The sequence below is a fragment of the Oryzias melastigma genome, linkage group LG12, assembly GCF_002922805.2.
Source record: "Oryzias melastigma strain HK-1 linkage group LG12, ASM292280v2, whole genome shotgun sequence".
In the NCBI taxonomy this organism is placed as follows: Eukaryota; Metazoa; Chordata; class Actinopteri; order Beloniformes; family Adrianichthyidae; genus Oryzias; species Oryzias melastigma.
Window position 1 is genome coordinate 10,670,798 of NC_050523.1, and position 27,707 is coordinate 10,698,504.

A 27,707-nucleotide genomic window follows, 5' to 3' on the forward strand; every position below is an offset into this window, starting at 1 on the left:
TTTTTCAAAAAAAAAAACAGAAACACATCAGCTCAGATATATCCCATTCTAAAAAGCTTAAGGATGTTTTCCGATCCACATTTCTGCCACATTCGACATATTCTTTTTTTATGGCTTTCTTTTCTGCTGAGCAGAGAGGGGTGGGGGTGGTGGATGTGGACTAAGCATCGCGGATAAGAGGCTGCTCGGCACACGCCCGCATGACGGCTGCTAATCCCGCAGTCTCAGACTCATGACCCACTTTCTTGGAGGAGCATGATGGAGCAGTAGCCTCTTCTTACCCAGGAGGTGTCTCCAGACGCAGGGGCGGATGGGTGGTGCACCCCCCTCCTCGTGCCAAACTATAAGGACAAAGGAAAAAGACAGACTTCTGCAGAGACTTCAGGAAGCTTAAGGAGGGGTTGACAGTAAGAATGACAGTTATAGAAGATTGTATTGAATTGTAATGTATTAATAGATGACTGCAATTATAAAAACTTGCCAGTCACACTCTATGCAGATGATGACGTTTTATACGTAAGAGTTCAAAATTCACTAGTTTGGTTTAAAAAGCTGCTTTAAAACTTCAGAAGAAGATCAATTTCTTGAGGGATGATCTATTCCTTTTGTTTTCCTGAAACAGGAAGCTTTGAGACAAATAACATCGAGCAACATTCTGAGCCCTTTCCTAATTAAACCACTGACTTAAGCAGAGATCATCCACTAATACAAACAAAATGAAAAGAACAGCTTCTCCACTATTGTGTCTTATCCCTTGAAAAACATGCTGACCGGCATCATGGCACGAGCCACATGCAAATAGGTCAGCGAACGCCGAATTCGGTGTATTGGATCATATCATCTTATTTTCCTATTACCCACCACCACCTGCCCTTGCTCTTCCTTTTTTTTTTTCGGGGTGCTGAGAACGCCACAATACACACCGCTCTTACTTCTCTCTCTTTACCATAATCCCGAGCAGACTTTAAGTGTCTGGCATCGGGGCAAAATCCCAAACTGGAGAGGAGCGTGTTTGGAGACCTAATCCCCTTACCCATAGACTCGAGCTGCCCTCAATTCACCTCTTCCAAACTAGGCCAAGAACAAGGAGCCACAACAGAGAGGGAAGCGGCTTCGTGAGGCTCAGCATTATCACACCGCCAGACAAATAGACAAGAGGGACACATACGTTGGCACAGACAGACACATGGACAGATGATGCACAGGCTTATATGTGGTACAGTATGGATGCCTATGGCAAGCTGACTTGCAAACCCTTTAGTATTACCCACACTTACTGCAAGATTTCTATCTTTATTTATCTTACACATGCACCCTTTCTTTAAATGATATTTCAAATATCAACTTTTTTAAAGGTTCTCCAGCACTCTCCTTTCTCAAAAAGTCATCCTTTAGCATCAATCACAAGTTTTTTGTTTTTTTCTCAAATGGCTACACTCCAGCAACTATATTTTGTTTGTGCTGATTAGATAACTTTCTTTGAGCGAACGGCGGCTTAAAAGGAGATAATGACAAGATGGACGGAGTATAAGCTGTGAAAACAAATCAATAATTCTCCTCGTCTCTTCCCCATATGCCGTTTTAACCAACTCGCGGGCTGGAGTGAGTCACCCCAACAGGGAAACACACGGAGAACATTTTTATTGGAAGATGTGAAAAATATCAACTGTATGTATTTACAACAGCTTTCATACATGGAGGAAGTTTCTCAATGTTTTGGTTTGAAGAATACAGGTAACTATAAAACAAAGGGGAACTGATTTTACATGAGTAAAATGACTAAAAATGCCCCAAAATTTAAACATAAACTCAGTATGATAAACCGAACAAGTAACTGAAAACAAGGAGGTTCATAAACTTCCACATTTAGATGAAAATATGAAAATATAAAATAGGAATGGGACAGGAATACATAGTAAAACATCAACTTAAAAATAATGAAATAAACAACTTATAGTGGTAAGCTTAAGAACGCTCAATGTAAAGGTTATTTAATAACTTGTGATATATTAAAAAAATGTGCTAAGTAAAAACTATCAATAAATAGGTTTTAATTAATCACTGTCTGGACTGACAACAATTTCTGAGATTAATTATGAAGAAAAAAACTGCATTCAAAGCTAATTAAAAATATTTTACTATGATTTATAATAAAAATGCTTCATTATCTTTTATTTTACACAAAGATGAATCAACCGTCTTGCCTGAAAGTCACCAATTGTCTATTAATTGAATTATTTTCCTTCAGAAAATAATTCATTTTTAAATAAAATGACAGTAGATTGTAAGTTGTGTGGCTTTTTAATGATAATATCCAGCGGCTAACCATCAATACGAAATGTCTCAACACATTAAAAAAAAAAGACTCATGTCGGTGTGCATGAGTCATATCAAATCCCACATGACACCAAACTTTCAATGGTTCACACTAGAACCTGCAGTGAGTAAAATTTAGATAGAAAGGTCTGTTTGCACACATTCTATTTTATCTATTCTTTTCTCTAACCTGAATGTGAGTCTCAAATTTCCGAGAAGTTATCTTATGCTACCTTACCACCAGCTACAACAAAAAAAAGTTACTTCTGCTTAATGATTTGGCTAGTTCATTTGATTATTATTTTTTCGGCATGTGAGCAATTGTTGCTACTTTCCTCCTTTGTAGCTGTTATGTATAGATATTTACCACAGAAATTCATGTTTACTGTAAGAAAAAAAGTTTAAGATTTGACATATATTTTATTGGGAATTTTCTAAATCGTAACACTCTGGTCAGAGCAGTCAAGTCACTTTGTTAATAGTACTCATTTGTGGATCTCATTTACTTAAGTTTGAAAGTAACACACATGTACAACACATGTATCAATAGTTCTTTTTTATTTTGTAAGCAATTAATTGTAATTTCACTTGAAAGATTTTTTTTTAATGCATGTGCGCACGTGATATTTTATTCATGTTGCACTTTTTAGAAGCGGTGTAGTGGAGGAGCGGTCAGCCTCTGATCAAAAGGTCTCAGGTTTGATTCCCACCCTGCCCTCTCATGTGTTGAAGTGTCCTTGCGCAAGACGCTGAACCCCACATTGTACATATTTCACCTTTCATATATAAGAAAAAGCTATATAATATTTACCATCTGTAAGAATATCCGAATTTAATGCAGCACTTCCAGTGAAACTGACAAAAAAGAATAAATTTAATGTATTTCACACATCAGACACAGAAAATATTAAATAATTAGATTATCTTACATTCAAACAGAGTAATAGAAAAATAATTTATGGCTTAATATCAGCAAAAAAAAAACTGCAACAAAGTTGTTCAAAATATAAACACGACTGAGAAATCGCACAATGCTAAAATAAATTATAATTATTATCATTTTTTACCAAATAAACAAGATTAGACAGTAAAACAAAACTTTTTGTGTTGCATAAATTAAATAAATTAACACAAGACTTCTTTACAATAACATTGAAAACTACTTAATAGTTTTTCTTTTTCATTTACTGAACAGACAGTAAATACAAAAATATATATACTATTGGTCTAACTCGGACCAAATTAAATTAAAAAAAGGTGGAGCAAAAACAAAACAATACGACTATTTTGCAAGAAAAAATGGATTAAAACGACATTAAGGAGGGGTGACATCAGCTGGACTTGAATTCTGATTTAATGGCTCCTCCATTTCTCCTCTACTTCCTTGTTTCTCTTCTTGGCCTCTTCAAGATCCTGAAGTGATTGAAGAGATGATGCTGATATTTCCATTATGTAAATTGTTTTCCACCCTTCTAACACATTAGTAAATTTTGTTAGAGAGGTCACTTTTCAATAAAAAAAATCCTAAAAGAAAACAAGATATTAATTTAGTATTACTGTAGTTCCTAAAATGTGCCTTATTTTCAGTTTTTAACAATTAATTTACACGTTTTATGTTTTTATTGGTAGTTTTGATCAAATCTTGGTGAACTAAGTTTCTTTAAGACAATTATAAATATATTTTATTTAAGTCAACAATTTATTTTCTGCCAAATGTTGATTTCATTTAATTTTCTGGGTAAATTCAAGCTTTTTTAGTTACTTTTTCTGTTTTATTTTCAGACATAGTAACTCCCAGATGCTGACACACCAGAATAGAATCTGCTGTTTCAACACATCACTCAAAAACGTTAATAATTTAAAGGTAAACCATTAAAAAATAACTCTAGTCTTGATAATTGAAGTCTGTTTTCAGGTGTTCTGGATGAGCTGATGCTTTAAAAACATCTGTGTAGTTTATGTTTGGCGTCAACTTCATTGTAAATAACCAAAATCCCTTTGTTTTTCAATGAAACCAGATCATGATTTGTCTTATTGGGGCCAAAAAAACTTCAAAATAGTTTTGAAAAGGATAAAAAAGTGATTTGATTACAGCTGTTTTCAAGCTGTGAGGAAAAACAATGCAGAATTTTGAAGGTTCATGAATTAGATCGCTTTGTTTTTGTCGATGGCAGTGCCTGACAAAAGGGAAACAAATTTAAGTTGCTCAGTTTTAAATCTGAAATCAGCTTACCTTGATCCCATTTTGCTTTTGTTGCTTCTTGTTGTTCTGTAATGAGCCGTGGCTCGCAGGGACTTTATTCCCAAGATCCAGCTGAGGATTAGAAAAAAAAAACAACAACACACAACCGTACTATGCAGGAACAAATGATGCTTCATAGAAAACATGTTATTTGCTGTGTTTCATGCAAACTTGAATTCGTACTGTTAGGCTGGATGAGCTCTTAATTCTAAATACCATGTTGGGAATGATTTTATTAAACTAAGTGTTTCCCTCTGGCAACATATGAGATGAATAAAAACAAAGTATGATTTAGAAGATTAGTGGTTGGTTGTTTGTAGCAAACATTCACTTTTTAGAGTCAATAATAGATTTCACAATGAGACAATAAGATACATTTTATTTTTTTGAAAAGATGAAAAAATGACAGCCAACGTTTTTTTTTTCTCCAGCTTAATTATGCCAATTACTAAAGTGTATAGACCTATGAATGCTATTGATAATTGTATTTTGTTCTAGTGTCTGTTTTGATTATCCACAAAAATATGCTAAAAGACTGTTTACACTAAGCAAAACGGTACAAGGTCATCAGTGACAACTGTGCCAAAAAAAAGAAAGATAAATCAAAATGTATCTACAGTTAGTGGATCAAAATATCACGTGTTTTACTAATATTTTTGCTACTGAGTCCCATCCCAGTGAGATTATTTTCATATGCTTTGTCTTAGTTTGAGAAACAAGAGCTGTACTAATCTTTGGTACAATGCTGCCCTCCAGTGGTAGAGCTCGGTTACTGCAACGCATTAATCGCATGTCCTTGATATCAGGCTGTTTAATGCCTAAAAGTACAACTAGTTATCTAGTGACAGACAAACAATTTGAACTAGTTATGTTTAAAAATGTGCACTAATTAATGGTAAAAAAAAAAATGGTTGCCATAACGGGATCTGCCTTTTTTGTTTAGAGAAATGTACTGATATGGAGAATCCATCCACTCATTTACATATATTCACGGGTTCTTCACTTTCTATATTTCTTTAATTGAATCAAACTTTATTTATAAAGCACTTTTCATACAACACTAATGGTGCCTTACCGCCTTAAAACAATAAAAGATACAATTAGAAAATACACATAATAACTCTTTACTCTCCCGACTCCACACATCCAACATTATGAAACATAAAATGACACAACCAATTAATTAGTTAAGATTAGCTTATTGTAGATGCTCTTTGTAGATCTCCCTTTTGTTTCATCAATATGTGAGATAGGTACAATATAGACTGTATTGATAATTATTTCACCTTATTCTTATTTTACTTCTCTTACTTTTAAATTGACAGAGCTACAACAAAATTGAAGTGATCTTTAAAGATTGAGTTCTTTACAGCAATTTGACAAAAGGCAAAGAGCTGCTGAGCAAAATCCTTCAGCGCTCTGCACCGATTCAAAGTATTGTAGTAAAAATCAGACTTAATGTCCCTTGAAAACACATTTCTACCATTAATTTTCCCCAATTAGTGGAAAAAGACCCCTATTTCATGAAAATGTGCAATAGATCTATGTAATAAATTTGTAAGATAGCTACTTCTCTTTCAAATCCTTAAAAAAAAATCAAATTAATAACAATATTTTTTCTGATTTCTATTTTGTCTATTAAGTTTTGGTCTTGTTTGATAATACATAAGTTGATTTGGATAAAGTGTGTTTCACTACAGCTCTCCCTCCGACGTTTGACTGCTGTTCGGCCATTAAAAATCCTTATTAACAGTCTTTTTTTGTCACTTCTTAGATTGATATCAGCAGCTTCCGGAGCGCAGACTTGCAGATCATTGAAAAATATTCAGGACAGCCTTTCTGAAAATGTTGAAATCTCAGCTTAGTTCATTTAATTTAAAGCTACAACAGGAAGTTACAGTTAAATATAGAAGCTGTTATTTGGCTTTTTCTAAATACGTGGTATGAAAAATGTTTGATTATCAAAAAGGAATAAAGTTTGCTTTCCTTTATGCTAATGGCTCCATATGTCTTGTGTTCGCTGTTTTTAATGAATTTTCGATGATGGATGAAGATAATTTGCAAACCGTGTTACACGTTCAGGCCAGCTGCTTCACGGTGCAAATTAATCAAGAAGATCATTTAGAAAATGACATGTGGAGCTTCTGAGCAACATGCAGTTTGAATGTAATTTTAAATCAAATATTTTACTGCAATGCATAAGACTCAAACTAAAAGCAAAGTGTAGAACGCTCAGAAGTGGTTGCGGAATCGGACTGTCTTCAGTTAGTATCTATGAAAGAAAAGACATGACTAATCATGTCACCGGAAGCACAAATTGAACATGAATGTTGATTTCATTTCGACATTTCCCGTCGTCTGTAGAGTTAAATGTCCATTTGAATTATTTGTTTGATTGCAATCAGACTAATTTACTTTGACATCCTTTTTTATACTATTTAGTTGTTTAAACCTTTAAGTTATTGTTTATTATTTTGACTTTTTAATATATTGTACCGTGTTTGACTACAGTCATGTTAAAGCACCATTTAAACAAACATGATTTGACTTGATTTCTTTTTTACTTGTATCACATCTGAGCTACAGTGGTGGTCCTGGTTAAACCGTCGCACAAGTTTTCAACAAGTTTCCTTCTACCGAAAAATAAATTCAAGTGGCGCCTTATTTAGTCTTCTACAATTAAGCTGTGTTTAAATTCTGTATGAACGGAAAACCAAAATGTCAACCTAAAACTTCCCAATAAAATCAAATGTTTTGCATGTGTGTGTGTTGTTTATTGTTGTTAATGTGTGTTCTGTTGTGTTTTACGCTGGTGGGCTGCAAAGTATCTTGCAGCTAAACTTGATAGAAAACATATTTCTCTTGTGGGATTGTTGTATTTGAACATGGATCCTAAAAAATAAACGAATGTTGCTCAAGAGGAGTTCTGGTTCAACCAACGCACAGATTTTGAAAACACCTCCTGAATGGTCCTCGTTTTGACCTGTAAAAAAAAGCAAAAGGAGCCCAAAAGGTTTTAGAAATCCTCATAAAAATGTGCTTTTTTTGGTTCTTTTTGCACCTCACAGCTGGTTCAAATACCAGCTGGGTCTTTTCTGTGTGGAATTGAAATATTTATTTGTAGATTTTGTTTTTACCAGGTACAGTCAGAAAGTATTCTTCATTGGTTTTTGGGGGATTTTAAGTCCTCCCTTTGTTGTTTGTGTAGTTCTCTGTCATTTTGTGGCACTGCGATGGACTGGCAGCATTTATACCACCTTCATCTAACAATAGACTCCAATAACCCCACGACCCCAAGATGCGCATTTAGAAAACAAATATACGGATGAAATTCTTTTAAGTTAATGAGCCAAATTTACCCTTCCAAGACATAGAAAACGTTTTATTTCAGTTCTGAGCTCCAAACAGGTGAATCTAGTCCTATTTGTTTTACTTTTTTATTTTATTTTAGCAGAGCCAGTCTGTCCTGTTGTTGTTGTGTTAACAAGTGTGATAATGATATATTACTTTTGCTTTGTAGTAATTGTTTGAGTCTGTCTGAGAGTTTCTTCATTGGTCTGAGTTTTTTATTGACCTTTTTCAGGTGTGATTAGCTCTCTACATATCAATCAATCAATCAATATAAATAGCACTTTTCATTAACATGCTGTTGAACACAAAGGGCTGAACAAAAAAAGGCATAAACATTAGTTAAAACGATAAAAAGACACATTAGATGAAGAAACAACAATAAAACAGACATAAAAAATAAAGGAAACACTATGGCTAAAATTTGAAGAGGCAGTAAACAGATTAAAAGATAGACAGGATAAACATAAAAGAGCCATAAAATACTTAAAACCCCAACGTGTTAAAACAGATGTTCCTTATGTAAAAGCTAATTTGAAAAGATTTGTCTTTAAATTAAAAAAATTTCACGAATGAGGACTACAACACTGAAAGGAAGCCTCACCGTAAGTCTTGGATCTTACAGTGGAAAGAGATAACAGAGTCTGAAGATCTAAGAATTCTGGGTACTCATGCTTTGGTTTCTCTTCTATTTTTGTTTCTAAATTTGGCTCCTTGTGGTTTCGCCACATTTTTTTCCATTTTTTCCGTTCACTGTTGGTACACTGTAAATGATAAATCTTATAGTTCCCCGCACATTCCACCCACCTTACTAATGGCATATCAGGTCTTTTATTTTGTTTTTAATTGAACATGGGAGCCCCAACGTATTGCATTAAAAACAGATAGCAAAAAAACAGATCCAAAATGTTAAAAAAAATAAATATATCACGTGATGCTAAATGTGATTTCTCTTAAACTCTGAATGGAGGACACTCAATTTCCAATAAAACTATAAAAAAAACTGAGAAAAAATACTTATTACCAGGGGTGGAGCTATACGGAGGCAAGGAGGGGCAGCTGCCCCACCCCAGCAAAAAGCCCCCCCAAAATGTAAGTCAATATTAATACAAATTTTGATAAATATGAAGAAATCCTCACCCAAACTTCTCCAATGAAAACTCTAGGGTTTTTTTTTTCATGTTCTTGTAGCATTTTCCGGAGAATGTGGGACAAATATAAAGAAAGTAAAAATAGCATTTTTGACTATTTCTTCATTTAAATAATTGTGAATCAGGAGTAAATGAAAAATGCTGTTGGAAAAAGTGACGTGGGCGCTGCAATCTGCTGGCTCCAACAAAATGCATCCACTTACAAACAAATAGATCCACGTACGTCTTTATTTTCCTCGTCCAAGCTGGCATGTGGCTCAGAACTTTACGGCTGTATAACTGCAATATTCCTCGCAATTTTTGTTGCACTGATAATGTTGGGGATGTGAGGGGCTATAAGCTAGCGGGGGAATTTCATAATCACGATTAAGATACCACTGGGAATGCTTAGAAAACAGATTCAAGGATAATCTGAGTGGTACTTAGTGTAACAGTTTTAGGATGTGACTGCACGTACTTGGGGAGGGGCTAGGGTTAAAACATGTGTGGGCAATACGTTGAAGCAACATGAATATTTATCCGTTTTTGTGTTTGCTCGCACGTAAATACGTGTAAATGACATTGACCATAGTTTTTTTATTTATTTATTTTTGCGTGACTCCCCTTGCTATCCCTGACCACAAAGCTCCTCTAAGTCCACCACTGCCAATCTAGGTCACAAACATAGCTGACTTTTCAACTTCAGACAACATGAACCAAAAAGCCATGAAATAAAAACAATAGCGGTGTAATAATTCATTATAACAACAATTTGCGTCATATAATAATTAGTACAATTAGTAGTCAATATTGTTTCATTTTGAATGATCCAATTCACTGACCTAAGACTGATCCAGGACCTCTTTAGCCAAAAATTCAACCAATCTGACTCCAATAAACACCCACCTGAGTAGTTAAAAGTGTGTAAAGTTTTCCAGATTCTTTGCATTTTGTGCCAGATAAACAAGTGTAAATTAAACGTGTACAAACAAATTAAAAAATTATTAATGGCAAATCTGTTCACATTTTAGTTTCATAAAGAAAAATTATTAGAACATTCTACCATACTGGATTGTCACATGTGGGCAAAGTTCAAAGTGTTTCCACAGATTTGGTCTAACTGGATTCATCAGATATTGTTCAAATAGGGGAAATTGGGATGGCTGGTGCAGTAACGAGGGAATTAAGACGTCTGTCTGTCAGATAAGTTGATATGCAAGCTGCACGGCATTGGTTACGACCTACAATAACCTAAATAAAGAACCCTAAAAGAGATTAAGGCCAAAAGAATTTTTCCCCTATCCCTACAGCTTCTCCCCATCCCTTCAAATGTAGGGACATTAAAAGCTGTATAGTGGTGTCTTCAATGCTTTTTTATTGATGACTTTTATTGATGAGAGACTAACTTAGCCCTTGTGCTATCTAAGGCACATTGATGCTGAGAGTGGGATCATCTGGAACCCACAAGGCTAAACTTAACAAAAAAATCCCTGGTGTCCTTGGTTGACATGAAATAATGTCCACCTTTGTCATGGGAGGGATAACACGTCAATGTAAGGTTGACAAGATAAGGTTAGGGCTAAATAGGGGTGTAGGGAGAAGCTGTTGGGTTGGGGGAAGAGTTCGGATTTGGATTAACTCAGTGTATTACAGTAACAACATAATTGATTTATCTTATTTTGAAACCAATTTTAAAAGGTATAAGTCGTTTCGATTAACAACTTCCCTTAGAACAGGTGGAATTGTAGGGATACATCAATTCATTGAACAATGGTTGTACCCCTTAAAACATATAGAAGATGCCGTACAAACAAGTTTTAATGGGAAAAATACAAACATATTCCAGTAGTGTTTATAAAATTGGATTTTTAGAACATTATTTTTTAAGGTTTATCTTACACCAAAGAGAAATCACATGATTACAACATGAGTATACATCATTGTTAGAGATTGATGTCTTGTCTGAAAACTCTTCTATATGTAAGTTACATTTCCTGGATAACGCATGGAAGAAAACGGACTACGGGAATTCTGACTTATATGTGTGGCGAGTAGCTGTGACTCAGTCGGGGTTGTGGATTTTTAACGTCTAACCCATAATTGCCCTCGCTAAGAGCGAAACTATTCGACGCGTGACGGGGTTACTTTGGTGGTGGTAGGGGGAGGGGCTTTGTCTCTGTTTTTATTTCTATAGTAGCCCACCTCACTTCCTCAGACGCTGCCATTTCGGTTGTGAATGAAGAAGAGAGAGGAGTAGTGGAGGACGACGGGAAGGGGAAAGCAAGGAGAAGGGGGCACGAGGAAGTCCTCGAGAACGGCTCCCGTAGCAGGAGTAAGCTAGGAGGGAGGCAGAATTAGCGTTTTTTTTATTTTTATGGCTCAGTCTGCCGCGAACGGTGTGGACCATGATACGGCGAGCAAGAAGCACAACTCAAGGTAGGAACTAATCTATTTTAACGCCCGTTTGAGGGATAAAACGTCAAAAAGAGGCGATTGGGAGCGGCTAAGTGAGAGAATAGAAACGGAGGAGAAAAAATTGTGGCTGCCAGCTCAATGCTTCGCTTGAGGAGGAGCCAGTCAGGAAGAACTCACAGATTTAAAGCGTGAAGAGGCAGCTGTATCAGACCCCAGCTCCAAACCTCTTTCCCGACTGTGCCTTTGAGCCGCTGTGGCTGGAATGTACAGACTGAGAGGAGCCTTGAGAGATGTTGACTTTGGAGGATTCGCAAAGGGAGGATGTCCACAGGTTGGAGACATCCGCAGCACACATGGTTTGGTTTAAAGATGCCACACTAGCCAAGAAACTGACAGTTAGTGGAGGCATCATGGGATTGCTTACAGATTTTTTTTAACTGCAGGTTAAACATGTAAGGCGTGGTAACGGTGTTGACACATATACTCACGTTCTGTCTAATCTTGCCTTCAGCATCATGACTGTTGCCTTACTACAAGTACATTTTGATTACCTCAGCTGTTTTCTAAGGAAATAAGTCTGTGGGGGATTTCTTTTACAGGTTATTGCACAGTTTTGTCTTAACCAGAGTTTGTTCCTTAAAATTTCACATTTGATTGCATGTTCTCTAAAATTACAAAGGAAAAGTTCATGTAAAATGACATAATACAGGCATGCTTTAATTTATAAACTTTATTTCATCTGGGTCTAATTAATTTGTAGTTGACTGTATAGAAGAAACTGGAAAAAGCAGGAGTGACATCACCCATATAAAATACCACACCTGTGGCTCCAGCGAAATGACGGCAATTCAGTTGCCGTTTTGCAGCGATATGGATGTCGCCATGTTGGAGCCATACGACAGTGATTGGTCCGAGTCAACGTTTCTATGGCAACTACCGTCACCAATCAGGAGAAAGCTTGTTAGAAGTCCACACCCCTTCTGCTGAAAGCAAGCTCTGGAGAATATGACAATCAAACGGTCTTCACGAAGTCAGTTTCTGACTTGCAATAAGCAAAAAATATATACATAAAAAAGAAAAGGATTAGCAAGAATATGCTAAAAAAAGTATCAGAGTAAGAATGTTAATTGTGATAAATAGAATGACTGAGTAATAGCTGTTTAATTCTCAATAGAAGTGTATGGGATTTCGGTTTCTTGGAGGCAACAGGTACTTCCTATTTGGATCGCGAGGGAGGAAGGGTCACTCAGTCCAGTACTCCATATACAGTCAACATGAGGTAGTCAAACGCTACTCTATGACAAGGAATATGAAGTGAATAAGGTACAGCTTTAGTACTTCAAGTCTGGATGTTGTGGGACATTCTTGGGGGAGACGCCTAGCAGTTGGAGACTGGAGAGTGTGCTGCACATTGGCTATATAAGAGAACTGGAACGAGCAAGTGTGATGTCACCCATAGAAAATAATTTGCTTTTGTTTCCAAAGAAATTAAGTCAATTCAGTCGCCATTTTTCTGTTACCATGTTGGAACCAAACTTCAGTAAACAGTGATTTATATGGCAACCATTCTCTCCAATCAGGAGTGAATATGCTAGAAAACCACACCCATTCCACTGAATGCAACCTTGGGAAAATCTGTGGAATGACGCTAATGTTTCATGTGACAGACTTTTATTGAGGCATCCAATTGGCCAGTTTATAACTTGAAAATCTTGTACTACATTAAAAATGTAATTAAAGGGGCCCTACCATGATTTTCTTAAGCCTATCAGAGTAAACTATGTCTATATATAAGATCAGATATTACCTAGAATTTTCATGGTAGGGCCCCTTTAAAAAGATTGCAGAGCATTAATTGAGTATTCTGACAAATATAATGACTGAGTAATAGCTGATTATTTCTCTACAAGAGTCTATGGGATTTTGAATTTTTAGGACCAGCAGATACTTTGTATTTAGAATGTGAGGGGTCTCTCAGTCCAGTTCTCATATACAGTCAGTGGTGCTTCAACTACAAGGGCATCACACCACTCAGTCACGCTTATAAATCTAATCCGGGGTCCTGGAGAGTGGAATTTGGCTGCTAGTCCAACCTCCGATTCAGGAGGAACAGTGTGGTTTTTGTTACAATCGTGGAACAGCAGATCAGCTCTATACCCTAACACAAAGTGCTTGAGGGTTCATGGGAGTTTTGCCCATTCAAGCTACATATGCTTTGTAGATTTGAAGAAAGCAGTTCATCTTGATCCTCGCTGTGTTCTGTGGGAGGTACTTAGGGGTCCGGGGCCCTCTACTGAGATGCCATTTGGCAACTAGAGCAGGAGCTTGGTTTGTATTGGCGACAGTAAGTCCAACTTCCCAGTGTATGTTGGACTCCGGTATATGCCTTTTGTCACAGCTTCAGTAGTTCATAATTTTTATGGACAGAATTTCTGCAGCCAAGGGCCGAAGGGAGTCTGGATTTGGGACCACAGGATTTAATCTCTGCTGGCTTCAGCAGACGAGGACCTTCCGTGTGCACTGGGGCAGTTTGCAGTCGAGTGTAAAGCAGCTGGAATGAGAATTAGAACCTCCAAGTCTGCAGCTATAGTTCTCAACCAGAAAAGGGTTGTTTGGCCTCTCTGGTTTGGTGAAAATCTCCTTCTCTAACTGGAGCAGAAAATGGGGTGAGGAGCTCGGTCACTGGGAGAAGCTGAGTGGAACTGCTGCTCCTCCAGAGGAGCCAGTTTAGGTGGATGGGGCATTTCTTTCAGAATGCTGGACAGCTGTGCTGAGACTTCTGTCCTATTAAGTAAAGGGGAAGTAGGTGAGATGCAGCCAAGTTATACAGATTCAAGTGATTAATAAAACAACAATAAAAATTTGTATGAAAACGCATGTTTTTTAACATTAGTGACAGCTATTTCCTTGTTACTATCTAAACTGTAAAAAAAATACTAAATAAATACTATATAAGTGTGAATATCTTATGCTGTACAGTACTTTTTTATAGTTATACAGAGATTTTTTTCTTGTGACTACTTAATTATCATTATTTTGCCCGAAGTGAATGTTACATAATTTTGTACAATTTTTACTCATGCATTACACATAACTTACAGACTGATATTTAAATAATTTTTACAATAAGAACAGGTTGGCTTTACATGATTTATTTTTCATTTTATTTTTGCAATATCTCAAATCTGGACAGAAAATGCTGCCAGATATGGCAAAAAAGTATAAAATTATTAGGCAGCTAAAGCATCTAAACTAAAAGAATCCTTTGTTGAATCATATTTTGTAACAGGATGTAGTTTTAGCTATTGTTTGAAGTATTACCATCTCATTTTATCACAAACTAAATGCTTTAATTAAAAAAAAAAGTTAAAAATGAAGGGAAAAAAGGACCAAAGGAATTTTCTGAAATAACCCACACAAGGAAAATTGCCTAATGGTAAATGTACAACAAGCATCATTTAACTGAGCTAGCAGAAACATACACAAATCCCGTGCTGGAATGTGGATGGAGCAGGCTCCCATTGTACACAGTGGGTTTTAAAAAATGTGCTAAGTCATCTCTTTGGTAAACTTAAATTTGAATGAGCTATTTTTGCAAGAAAGGAGGAAAAAGGGGGAGCAAAGGGGAAAAAAACTTGGTAACTTTGTAAATTGAAACTATTCAGACTTTATTTGGATTTTTTTAATAAACAATTCAAGTTTCCAAAAAGAAATAGTTGTCTCTCGATTTATTCACGTCTGTTTTTGAGAAACTAATGGTCACAGCCAAAGAAAGAGAACACAGAAGGTCAGCACTCTTTTCTAACATTATAATATATATTAAAACCTCAATCCAAGGTCAGTATTAAAGCTTCCTAAGGTATAAAGCTCAGTTTTTTTCTACTGTGACTGCCAAAATATTGACATTTATTGTTTGTTGTAGCGTTTTCTAAAGCATTTCACATTGATTTCTCATTTAATTCTTTATTGGGTAGACACATGGTTACATATATACAGAATAAATGTTGCTTGCAGCATCTATTCATAAAGAAACTATATATATTTCCTTACCGAGAACATATATAAGCTTTATTAAATATATAAGAACCGTAGGAAGGTAACACATTAAGTTTGAATTGTCATGGTGCCCTGAAGTGGCTGTGGAAAAACGAAATGCTTTAACAAATGGCCCACAATGTTGAAATTTCCATATAAAACTACAGTAAGAATTGATTTAATCATAATCTGATGTCACAATCCCTAAATCAGATCACATTTACAGCAAGTCTCTGGAATTATTTTGTTTAAAAACACCCTTGAAGTTAATGAGAAAAGCAGATGGGATGAACTTTTACAGCCACAAACTATAAAACTCTGAGTCATGTGTGGGCTAAAGTGTCTCGCCAAGAGGAAAAAAAACTGGGAAAAAAAAAGATCCTTGTGCATACAGCAGATGAAAACAAAATGAAAAAACGTTAAAGGCTATTTGCAAAATGAACATTCTCTAATGTCTCAGCATCTGAAGGTCTAATGAAAGATATCCATCTTACTGATAGCTCTTTAAGTCCTCATTAAAAATTACTGAAAATTAAAATAATAATGAAAAATGAACTATTAGTTTTTAAGATGTTTATTTGAGAGAAACAAACAAAAAAAGATTTTAACAAAAAAAATCTTTCCTTCCATTTACAATGAATTTGGTTGGAAAAGTCTGTAATTCCCCTCTCTGATTTACCCTCAAATTAGCCTGTTTGGGACTCACATCCCATAATGGCCTAGCTGTGTTCTAGAAGAAAGAAGAAGAAAAAAATCCCAGTCCTGTTACCATGACAGCAATGAGGACAAGGACTAGACAGATCGCAGGAAGTGAGTTGAGGGTTCTGAAAAGAGGTTTGTTTTAGTTGAACAAAGTCTCATCTTGTGGGTTCACTGAATGGAACAAGAAAATATTGAGAAAAATTAGCCTTTGGCAAAAATGTAAATAAGCTGTAATTTAACATGTACCAAACTACATTTTTTTTAGTTTAACAGCTTGAGACATTAAAAGTAAGACAAAATAATCATGAAATACATTATAAAAGATAATTAAAAACTTAAAGTTGGTAAACTCTTTAAAAACCGTATTTCTATATTTTTAAGAGGAAAATTCAAGAAAGTGCATTTAAAAGGAACAATTTGCTCCTCATTTTATTTAATGCCAGGAATCTAAAGGGGTCACGCTGTTTCACAAAACTGACCATTTTCTATTATTGATGGAGCCAGTGATTACTGGCACAGAAGATGCTCTGTGCTCATAGTAACGCTGCCACAATTATAGACTGCCATGTTGTCATGGAAACCAGATAAACTCTTTAGGAATGTTTCTTCTCTTTTTCCTTCCTTTTGCACAAAAGCTGCTTTTGATTTAGGTTTTCTTCAAGATCCATTTGTGATTCATTTTAATTCTGTTGTTTTATTCTTTATTTTTTATAGTGAAAGACATCAACGTATTTGTGATGATTGCGTTATTCGTTAATCCTTCAGGAAGAAAAAGAAAAAAGAAAAAAAATGTTTGAATGACATGAGTGAAGGTCATGTCTCTCCACCGTGCAGGCTGGAAATACATTTTTTCCGTGTCAGTTATGTTTGAAATTGCAGTCAGTTTTGTATAAAGCAGAGGAAAAAGTATTTCTCAAAGTATTTCTCAAAGTAAAATTAAAAAGTTTTAGCTGCTCTATGTTGAATGGACTATTTTTAATATTTATTTTAGCTAAAATAATAATCAGAAACTTGTAATTCACATTAAAGACCGTCAGACAATCTGGCTTTTGTGTTGACGGAGTACTTTATAAAACTTTCAGACAACACACACAAACTCCCACAACCCTCACGGCAGGAAAGTCATGCACCAACTTATTTGTTTGTGAAATAAAGCTTCTGCGACTCAGCCCTCATATTTATATTAGAGTGCGCTGCAGTCGGGTCGGGGCAGAAACAACCTTCCAGGCTCGGTGAATGTCACTTCTCAGCACAACACTTAACATTCCCAGCAGTCTGCTCTGTCACACACTCAAGAGGTGCAATGTGTGGTTTACAATACACACATGCTATATTACATTCTGTTGTTTGGTGTTATCACTGTGCTATTACAAAGGGATCATCATTTTATGTGAAATGTATCTCAGTTTTTAGATGCTGTTCTGTGAATGAGGTTTAAGATAGTCTATGTTGAATTGACTTTTATGACAAAGTTTGATTCATAAAATCAAAGTTTAAGTTTCTGTTTAAGACTTCTTCATTAATGAATGCCCTTGTTAAGAGTAAATCATTTTAACTAGTTATGTGACAACTTTTTTTAGATAGCCGACAAAGATTGCTTTGGAAAGAAATGTACTTTTAAGAGATTTATAAATAAGGAAAGACAAATATCTGCAAGGTACTGAAGTGTAGCAGAAAAGCTTTTATAGGAGAAGACGAAGTAAATGACATATACTTTTAAAGCGCTTCATTTTCCCAAAGTGCTTTACCGTCTCATCCACACACATTCACAAACGTCTGCCGAACACTGGCGCCAATCTATAGCCACCAGGCGCAATGTGGGGTTCTGCGTCTTGCCCAAGGACACTTCGACACATGAGTGAACCATAGAAAAACTCATGATCTTCCGATCAGAGCTTTTTTTTAATCCAATCTACCACTACACTATGGCTACCCTATAAACATAAATCGTCTTCTTCTGCTTATGTCTTAGTTACATTGACCAGTACTGGGATTGACCCAGAGGTGCTTCATGTTGCAGTTTCCTTGAGGCTCGTGCGGCCTCCTTAAAGGACGTCATTAAAAACATGGAATGTACCATTGTTGTGTGTGCGTTATCTTGAAGTATTAGTAAGGGCAATGTATGCGACCAGATGGCTCAGTTGGCTGGGTATAGGACTGGTGTGCGGGAAACCAGGGTTTCCTTCCCAGGGGCCCAATGAGTATTACCTAACTATGTAGCCACTGGGGAGGGCCAAGTCTGAGTTTGCCTGTGCTGGTCTCCAGCCTGGATGAAATACAGGGTTGTGTCAGGATGGCGATCTGGTGTAAAACTCGCACCTGTGTGAATCAGAGAAAGCTGATTTGCTGTGGCGAACCCTGATGAGTCGTACCAAAAGGTGAACATTTACAAGAAAAAATGTGAGTTGCATGCTGTTGTGCAGTGCCTTTATGCCACACTCTAGTCATTAGTGAGGTGCATGCATTGGCTCCTTACTGACAGCACATATACTGTATGTAGTTGCCCATGGGATGCCCACACAAACTACTCTGATTGTATCATTTCTAACAGAGCCTACAACGGGCCTGCAAAGACTAGTGTTTATTTGCCCTTTGTGTTTTTTCATCCCAACCAGACAAAGATTTTTCTGAACCGTTGCATCCAAAGTGTATTTTTTCTGGTTAACAACATGTATTTGCTTTAACTTTTATGTATTAATTCAACAAAAAACGACACAGTAAAAGCATGGACATAGCTTACTTTTGATTATACTTTCAAGAAGTTATGATACAGTTAAGATGAAGCTTTTGCAGTTTCTATAGTAATGGATAATGATGTATTTGTCCAGTTTACTTGTCTGGTGGTAGGTATAGTTGTAGGTCAAAAAATAGAACATTTGAACACGCTTCCAAAAGACCATGATCACAAATTTTGTTATGGTAATATAAAAAGAAATATAAATATTGATTTTTTTTTAATGCTCTCTATAGCTTTGCGACTCATAGTCTTGATTATCGCTTTTAGCCGATGACCTAATTATGTTTCTGCCAGTGTCAGCAGACATAAGGATTAGTGTGGGCCTCTCATGGAGCTCTGCGGTCCTGGGTAAGGAGGTACAGGTCACAGGATTAGAGATGCTCTGTCTCCCTCATCCTTTCTGTCTTCTAGTCAGTCAGGTGGTCCGGCCTGGAGCTAGCGCATGGGGAGTGCTATTATTGGGTGCACTCCAGCCAGAAACGGCTCTGTTTTGCATCGCTTCTTTTGTTTAATAGGTAGAGCGTTGGATCTTATTGTTTCAGGACGGGGATTTGTTTCAGGAAGATCAAAGGAGATCACAGCTGCTTCCATAAATTAGATTAGACAAGAGAATTTTTTATCATTTTTCTAAACTGAGAGCATATCTAAAACTTCTTTAGAAGTTTTTTCTGGAAAATTTTTGAACATACTGCAGGATTTTGGAGCCAGATGTGCTTGGCTGTTCTTGGGCGGTTATTCAAACATCAAAAGGACTCCATTGCTGGATCGTTGCCATAACTGTGGTTTGCGCTTGAGGTGTTTAGTACCTAAAATTAACTTATGTTGACATTACAAATTCCATCTGCACTATAGGTGTGGGCAAGGTAGCACCAAAGCTTTCTTTAATAGTTGAGGTATACGTGTGGTTAGTTGACCGTCACCATTTATGGCGCTTGAGTCGTGTCCTCTAACTGGAGCAGAGAGGGCCGTGTGCAGGCTGGTCCACCACGGCGCCCGACCTCAGTCCATGCTGAGGCCGTTACACTTGGAGCTCCAGGTGTATGTGAAAAAAACTCGAAGCAAGCAGAAACACAGGTACTGCTTAAATTATGCTTTTATTCCTCAAGATTTTTAAGGTGGTGTGCGTAAGGGAGGATACAAAAAAAGGCCATAAAGGGGAGAGCAAGGGTGAAGAGACAATAAAAACAGAAATAGTAAATTGTCTCAAAAAAAGGAGGTAATTTCTATATCTATCAAATTACTATTGGATGTTTAGACAGCATATATCAATAAATTAGTGTATTCTTAAAGGCTTATTATCTTTTGGTTCTTGTGCTTAATCAACCCCTCCCCAAACAAAGACCAGTTGTTTGGTTTATGCTGTCTTCAATTCATGCTGTGCTGCATCACACAGTTATTTCTGGCCTGTTTATACATTCTTCAAAATAATGATAAAATGATGTCATTGTCACAATAATGAGTTTTAGAAAATGTCTATATCAAACAGGGTTTCAAATCATAGTTGTGAATAAATAGAAGGCATTAAATCTGACCACGCAAATAATGTAATGATTTGACTTAATAGAAAATACCAGGTTTGACTTCTTGCATTTTTAATTCAAGTAAATCTACTAAAAGGTTGTAGACCCATGTTTTAAGTGTTAGTTTGGACTCTGTACAGGTCAGTGATGTTGGAACAAAGGTGGTTTTAAATACTTAAATGGTAGGAAACTTTCAATATATCTCGAACATAACAGGTCTGAGAAGTGACACAAATCTATTACGCATGTCTTATAGATCAGACATAAAGTCTGCCTCACTTTCTGAATCCTAATATAAGTTCAAAATATTTGGAAAAGAACTTAATTTCATCAGCAGATCAAATTTCTGCTAATGCTAATGAAGAATTTCTTTCTTAAAAAGCAGTCTTCTGCTAACAGATAATGAAACATTGAGTAAAATCATTTCTCAAGGTGCTCGTCTTACAGTTTAGACACTGTTGCTAAGGCAACAGCTTACCAAAATGGCTATAAAGCTTGTTGTCATGGTTATACTGCCAATGTGTTTTTCCATCAAGAGACGATGTTTCACCTCAGTTCCATTAGCGTTGTATACTACTGTATACACCATTGTATGCTATAGTGTACAAAGTGTACAACTCTTTCTTTTTTTTTTACATCTCTCAGGATGGAGGCGTCTTGCTTGGAGTTGGCCCTGGAAGGAGAAAGGCTGTGCAAAGCTGGAGACTTTAAAGATGGAACAGCCTTTTTTGAAGCCGCGGTGCAAGTTGGCACAGAAGACCTGAAAACTCTTAGTGCCATCTACAGCCAGTTGGGTAATGCCTACTTTTACCTGAAGGAATATGGCAAAGCCCTGGAGTACCACAAACATGACCTTAATTTGGCTAGGTGAATACTTGGTCCTTTACCTGTGCAATATTTACCAGCATAAGACAAACTGTTACATTTGATGGCTTAACGCAGACTGACTATTGTGATGGGGCAGATTGTATTTTTACTGTAAGGTCAGAGGTTGCTTTTGAAGGCTAATGTGTGTTTACCAGCTCTTAATCTATACTTTTATTTTCAGTTTTGGACAAATGTGAATATGGATAGTGTTTAGGGGTTCAACTAGCAACATAATGATTAAGGATTAGGACCTAACCTTCGCGTAAAGTTTCAGTAAATATCTGAATATTGAACAAAATGTGCTTTAAAAACATTTAAAAACAAAAGAATCCTTACTTTATTTTATTGGAGCTGTATTAGGTCCCAAATTGCTTTAGGGAAATAGTATATTGATTAATTTTCTATAGGTGTTTAGATACTTAGTGACGAAATCTGACTGGAATGAAGCAGTTATAGATTAATATATCAAATACCTAATAAATGTATGTCTTAAAAAGAAAATCCCAAGAAAAGAAAAAAACTAAGGGAAAAGTCAATAACTATAAGCTAAAGATTTAGCTTGAGAGTAAGCCAGTCTCCTGCAGTGAGTACAGCTGGTACTTCAGCAGGGAAGCAATTAAAGAGCCCAGGGAGATTTACCATGTTACATTATAGTCTCACCAGGACAACTGGGGCCTGATCAGTGGGAGTAAGCAGATAAAATGACCCATGTATCAGTTTCCCCCAATTAAAACCAGCCACAGACGCTTCATAGGTATGAAAAAGTCCTGAAAATTTTACATTCAAAAAGATGTTTTTGTGGCTTTCCCAGAAACATAGGAGACAGGATTGGAGAAGGAAAAGCCAGCAGTAACCTTGGTAACACTTTAAAAGTGTTAGGGCAATTTGACGAGGCTATCGTCTGCTGCCAAAGACACCTGGATATCTCGCAAGAACAAGGCGACAAGGTAAGGCTCCACAAAAAAAGGATTCATAAAACATGATTATTTTGCTTACCTGCCCTTGCTTTCTATCTCGCCTAAGGTGGGAGAGGCCAGAGCACTGTATAACATAGGAAACGTGTTTCATGCAAAGGGCAAAAAGATGTTGTGGGGATGCACCCGGGATCCAGGAGACCTGCCCCCTGACGTCAGAGACACATTGCAAAGGGCTACCACCTTTTATGAGTATGTTTTCAACCATACAGCTACCAAAAATAATCAATGAATTGAGAAAGTTGACAAAACATAAAGTTATAATAATGATAAAAGAATCCATATATGCTATAAATTGATATTTTCATGCCAATGAGGCCACAGAGATAAAACTAAAATATTTATAATTTTGCTATTTTATGCTATTACTTTCCTCTTTTTGTTTGTTTGACTACTCTTCTGTTGTTTTACTGGCTGCTGCAGCAATATGATCTATTCCTATACTAATCTATCTATCTTATTTAGCCTTTTTTCTCTCTACAAGCTATGAAACATAGCACATGTAGCATTACTCACCAACTAAGAAATTAAAAATTTGGGGGCTTTTTAAGATATTTATTTTTTCAAGACTAAAACAGGAAACATTTCTTTTTTAAAGTAATTCCGGTGTTTTAGTAAGCCTTAATAAATTAAACCTCATTTGTACATTTCTCAACAACCAGCAGGTACTACTGTAGATTCCTCCCACACCGTAAAATACTCTAAACAAAAGCTGAAACTAAAGAAGTCTCACTTCTCACGAACTTTAAACTTACTTCTGGGAATATTTGCTTTTATAAAAACAATCAAAAATGACACCTTTTTTGTGCTCTGTCTTTAAACTTGTTCAGCATCTTGTCGGTTCTGAGCTTCCTATTATACTGTGTGGTGTCCTTGTACTGTCTTTTGTAAGTTTTTCAGCGGCTGTTGCATAGGAACATATTCTGCCCTTATATACAAATAATCTTTGGCGTTCTTGACTCCTTTTTTATATAAAATTCAATATATATGTTTTTTGTAATTTAGTGTTTTATTGTTGTATTGTACTCATCTGTACATATAAAACTCAACAAAACACATAAGTAAAATAGTCCAGTTCTTATTGCTTTAAAGTCCAGTTTAACTTAAAATAATCTTCAAATAATTTCAACTTCCTCTGAGCAAATTATACAATAAAAACAGAGAAAATGCAGAAAATAGTTTCACGATCCTTTATTTAACCAGAAAAAGTCCCACTGAGATCAACTTGTATCAAAGTGTATAAAACCATATGATGGAGGTTATCATTTCTGCAAACAAAAGGTTGTGTGCACCCAAATTTCAATTTCTGTTCTCGTTTGCAGGATGAATTTATGTTTGGTCAAAGAGCTTGGCGACCGAGTTGCTCAGGGGAGAGCCTATGGGAATCTTGGCAACACCCATTACCTGCTGGGTAACTTTGTTAAAGCGATCACCTTTCATCTCCAGGTAAGAACTCCATGATTACAAGAAGTTCCTCATCCTTGTAAAGCATTTCATGGTACAACTGTTGATGTATCAAAGTGGAAAATTCTTGTTTTATTTATATTAGATAACTTTTATTTTGAAAGATTTCCATCTAGATGTGTTATTTAAGGATTCTAAATCCATTTCCCTGTGAGCTCCAGCAGACTACGTGCAAAGATTGTTCTACTTATGGAGAAAAAAAGGAGGAAATGGGTTTCTTGGTAGAGCAGTCATTTGAGACTCTCGCTTTCTATTTGTTTTTCTGTCACTTTCAATTGTAAAAACAATTCTTTCCTCATGCAAGAATCTCAGTCTCATTACAGATCTATCAGTGTGCCACTGAGGGGAACATAAAGGGAATCATGGGGTGATGATTTGGTGCACTAGTGCAGCGACAGCACCTCTGTTAAAAAATAGCTGCTCAAATGAGCGTAAACCTAAGACTGCCTGTTTAAATCACCACATTTTATCACTTTTCTGTACGTCTGTGTGGTTTTTGCTGTTATTTGGCACAAAATTCAAATGATGCGAATCTCAGTGCGATCTTTGTTGCTTTTTTATCTGCAGCGATTAGCCATCGCTAAGGAATTTGGTGACAAAGCGGCCGAGCGACGAGCCTACAGTAACCTGGGAAATGCCTTCATATTCTTGTCCCAGTTTAACACAGCCACTGAGTATTACAGGTGAGGACAGATCTGAGAGTGACATCTGGTGGTTGGAGAGGGAAGTACATGAAACATTAAAACACTCCTTTTTTTAATTTAATTTTCTTGTATATTTTCTTAAGTTTTTGTTATTCCATTTATGTTAGGAGTGTTAAAATCACATAGAAGTACACCAATATCTTATATCTTTTTATACTCTATATTATTTTTGACCTTCTCTAAGAAGAAAACAACCATTAGAAAAAAAGGTGTGCAGTGCATTGGAGTTACCACCATTTTTCTTAAACTTTAATATAGATTTTTGAATATATTCTATAAATTAAAATCACATTTTTGTTTTGCTTTACTTTGCTTCTCCCTTAAAAAATACCAGGAAAACTCTCCATCTGTCCAAGGAGCTAAGGGACAAGGTGATGGAGGCTCAGGCCTGCTACAGCCTGGGAAACACCTACACCCTGCTGCAGCAGTATGACATGGCCATAGACTACTACCTTAAACACCTGTACATTGCTCAGGAACTCACAGACAGGTAGATTGGGTATGGTCTAAACAAAAAAGCATAAACACAGGAGCTGTTTTTTAACAGTTGTGGCTTTTTTCCTTACAGAGTTGGAGAAGGGCGTGCGTGCTGGAGTCTGGGAAATGGATATGTGTCTTTGGGAAACCTAAAACAAGCCCTTCACTATGCCCGAAAGCACCTGGAAATTTCTAAAGAAGTGAGACCTTTTAAAACATTTGTCATTTTCAGTCAGTCAAATGTATTGTTGTTTGTCTACATTTGTATTTTTTCTCTGTTTATTTTACTGTCAGATTGGAGACAGAAATGGGGAATTGACAGCCAGGATGAATGTAGAACAGCTGCTGGCGTCTCTTGGAGTATCTGAGGGAGATCTTTCACCCTCCAGTTCAGAATTTGAGATGCAAGGTAACATTTATTTAACCTTTAAAAAAAAAAAAATAAATAAGTTTGTTTTATGCTTTTTCCAGTTTTTATGCTATCTAATACCAATATGTAGTGCTATCCATTGCATTTTGAAAATCAGGATGTAAGGTAAAATGTAATAAGCAGTTAAAATCAATATTTATTTAAACTTTTTTATGCATAACAATTTCTAAGCACCCTAAAAAAATATTGCCACTTCTCTGCAGATTCATAGGTTACAGTATTTTGAAAAAATAAAAGTGAAAAATGCCCTTTTGTATCACTTGAAGTATAAACTTGTTAATTGGATGTTTATATAAAGTTTTAACTTATAAAACTTTATTTAAACCTTTGGTTAGATTTAAACCGACCACTTCAAGAGTATTCTTGAAATATGAACATGTTAGTGGTAGGTTTAAAAAAAAAGTTTTAGCATCTTAGTGTTTTATTTATTAAGAAACAACCCAGCTTTAAAAAAAATACTTTATTGCAAATGTTTTAATTAACAGAGATTTCCAAAATAAACACAAAAAGAACAATTGCAAAGGTTCAGTTTCAATCAAATATTAAATTAATAAAACAACATACACAAATCACTAAACAAAAACAATAATAATGATAAACCAAGGAGTCAGGCTTTATAACAAAATATGGAACCTCTCACACACAAACAGTTCTGATAACAACCCAGCGTCTTGCTTAAATAAATAAAGCAGGAATAAGTTTAAACTTTATTTAAACCTTTATTTAAACCCAACACTAACACTTCGATAGTATTTACAAACCTCATCTAGTTTTTACACACCCTGTGCTGCAATGGATGGTAAAAAGTACATCTTTATAAATGCTGATACACTTGTAGCATAAATGTGTTAGTGGTAGATTTAAATAAAGTTTTAACTTCTTCCTGCTTATTTGTTTTTTTTTATACTACAATGTACTTTTTACCATCCATCCAAAGTATATTGTAGTATATAGTGTTTAAAAACTAGATAAGTTTGTGTAAAAAAATTGAACAAAGAATTATGGAATTATTTTTCCTCGTTTATCTTATTTTACTATCTTTTACCATTTCAAAATAAAAGCAAATATTTGATATAAGTTGAGAAAGTGTTTTTCTGTCCTCCCTGAGGATTAATAAACAAAGTATTTTTTTGTTTTACACTTTTTTAAATTGCGGTCAAACGAACTACAAACTCGTACGTCTTATATAAGGAAGCATAAAGAAGCTGGTCTGTCTACAGATTATGTCTTACTCTTGCATGATCTCTTTTTTTAATCCTCCTTTGGGCGAATACTCACACCCACATTGCTGATTTCTTTCTTTAGAGCAGAACTGGCAAACAGAAGCTTATTCAGTTTGCCTGCTTGTCTGCCTCATATCACCACAAAACATCATAGGTCAGCTGGCACCACTGGGAAACCAGAAAAGATAAATGGATTTATCACATACCAGATTAAAACATGAGCATGAACTGTGTCTTTAGTGCTTATGTTTTCTGTGTTTTTCTGCAGGTGCAAGACCCAAAAACACCACAAAAAACAGCATGGACAGTGTAGAACTGTGGAAGTACTCCTCAGATAAGGTGACACGCGAGTCTAAAATGTTGGTGCTCTGCAGAATGACGCCTTTCAGTCTTAAACTGACCAATTCTGTCACTGCAGAACGGGAATTGCCAACATTTAGAAGGTGAGCCGAGAAGATCCAAAGGTCAGCCATCACAGTCCAGCAAAAGAAAAGGCTGTTCAGACAGTCAGTGGTCAGACGAAAGGCAGTGGTTGGACTCTCCTGTAGACGCAGATGACATCACAGTCCTAGTACCTCCTCCTGTACCTGTAAGTCGTTTATGTGTCTTTTTGTCAGGGTGCTATAACTGTCATATTCATATATTGTCCAAATGATCATAAATGTATTGTGATATTATTTATTTTGCGAGAAAAAATAATCAGTTATTTTGGTGGCAATGAAAGTGATTTTAATCTTTAAAGCTTTGTACTTTATTTTTCACACATTTTAACAACAATTTTGGGTTTGAGGCACTGGCAGATGAACAAAACAACTGTATTTCTTATCAACATCAAAGTGTATCTGCCTATTTCATTTGACTTTACTCCACTGAAGTGAAACATTGACTATATATAGGAAACTGGACTGAGATGAAAAAGTTATAATGTTGTCATTGAGAACTTTGGAAAGACTACATTTTTTTCACAGCTTTTGCATAGTATATATATATATTTTTTTTTTTACTGAGCAAACCATGCTAAAGCTGGCACACACGATCCACAATTTTGTTAGACATAGCCTCGAAAAATTTGACGTGGTTCTAAAAGACAAAAAAGTTATGAGGCCATTCAAAACTTTGGAAA

The 27,707-nt window shown here is 35.9% G+C and overlaps 1 protein-coding gene across 3 annotated transcripts in view; it reads left to right on the plus strand.

Annotated features, from left to right (window-relative positions):
* Window positions 1-11,081: 11,081 nt before the first annotated feature.
* gpsm1b (G protein signaling modulator 1b) overlaps window positions 11,082-27,707 on the plus strand; it is a 22,801-nt gene continuing 6,175 nt past the window's right edge. Inside the window, exons 1-11 of one of the 3 annotated variants that reach the window (XM_024298641.2) lie at window positions 11,082-11,472; window positions 21,091-21,312; window positions 22,124-22,259; window positions 22,336-22,478; window positions 23,609-23,732; window positions 24,318-24,433; window positions 24,789-24,944; window positions 25,023-25,131; window positions 25,226-25,340; window positions 26,853-26,923; window positions 27,003-27,173. In XM_024298641.2, coding sequence (XP_024154409.1) covers window positions 11,411-11,472; window positions 21,091-21,312; window positions 22,124-22,259; window positions 22,336-22,478; window positions 23,609-23,732; window positions 24,318-24,433; window positions 24,789-24,944; window positions 25,023-25,131; window positions 25,226-25,340; window positions 26,853-26,923; window positions 27,003-27,173 — 1,425 coding nt within the window. In that variant the 5' untranslated portion in view covers window positions 11,082-11,410. Of the gene's footprint in view, window positions 11,473-11,650; window positions 11,783-21,090; window positions 21,313-22,123; window positions 22,260-22,335; window positions 22,479-23,608; window positions 23,733-24,317; window positions 24,434-24,788; window positions 24,945-25,022; window positions 25,132-25,225; window positions 25,341-26,852; window positions 26,924-27,002; window positions 27,174-27,707 lie in introns of those variants that run through there. The other 2 variants (XM_024298639.2, XM_024298640.1) reach the window with 2 other exon arrangements.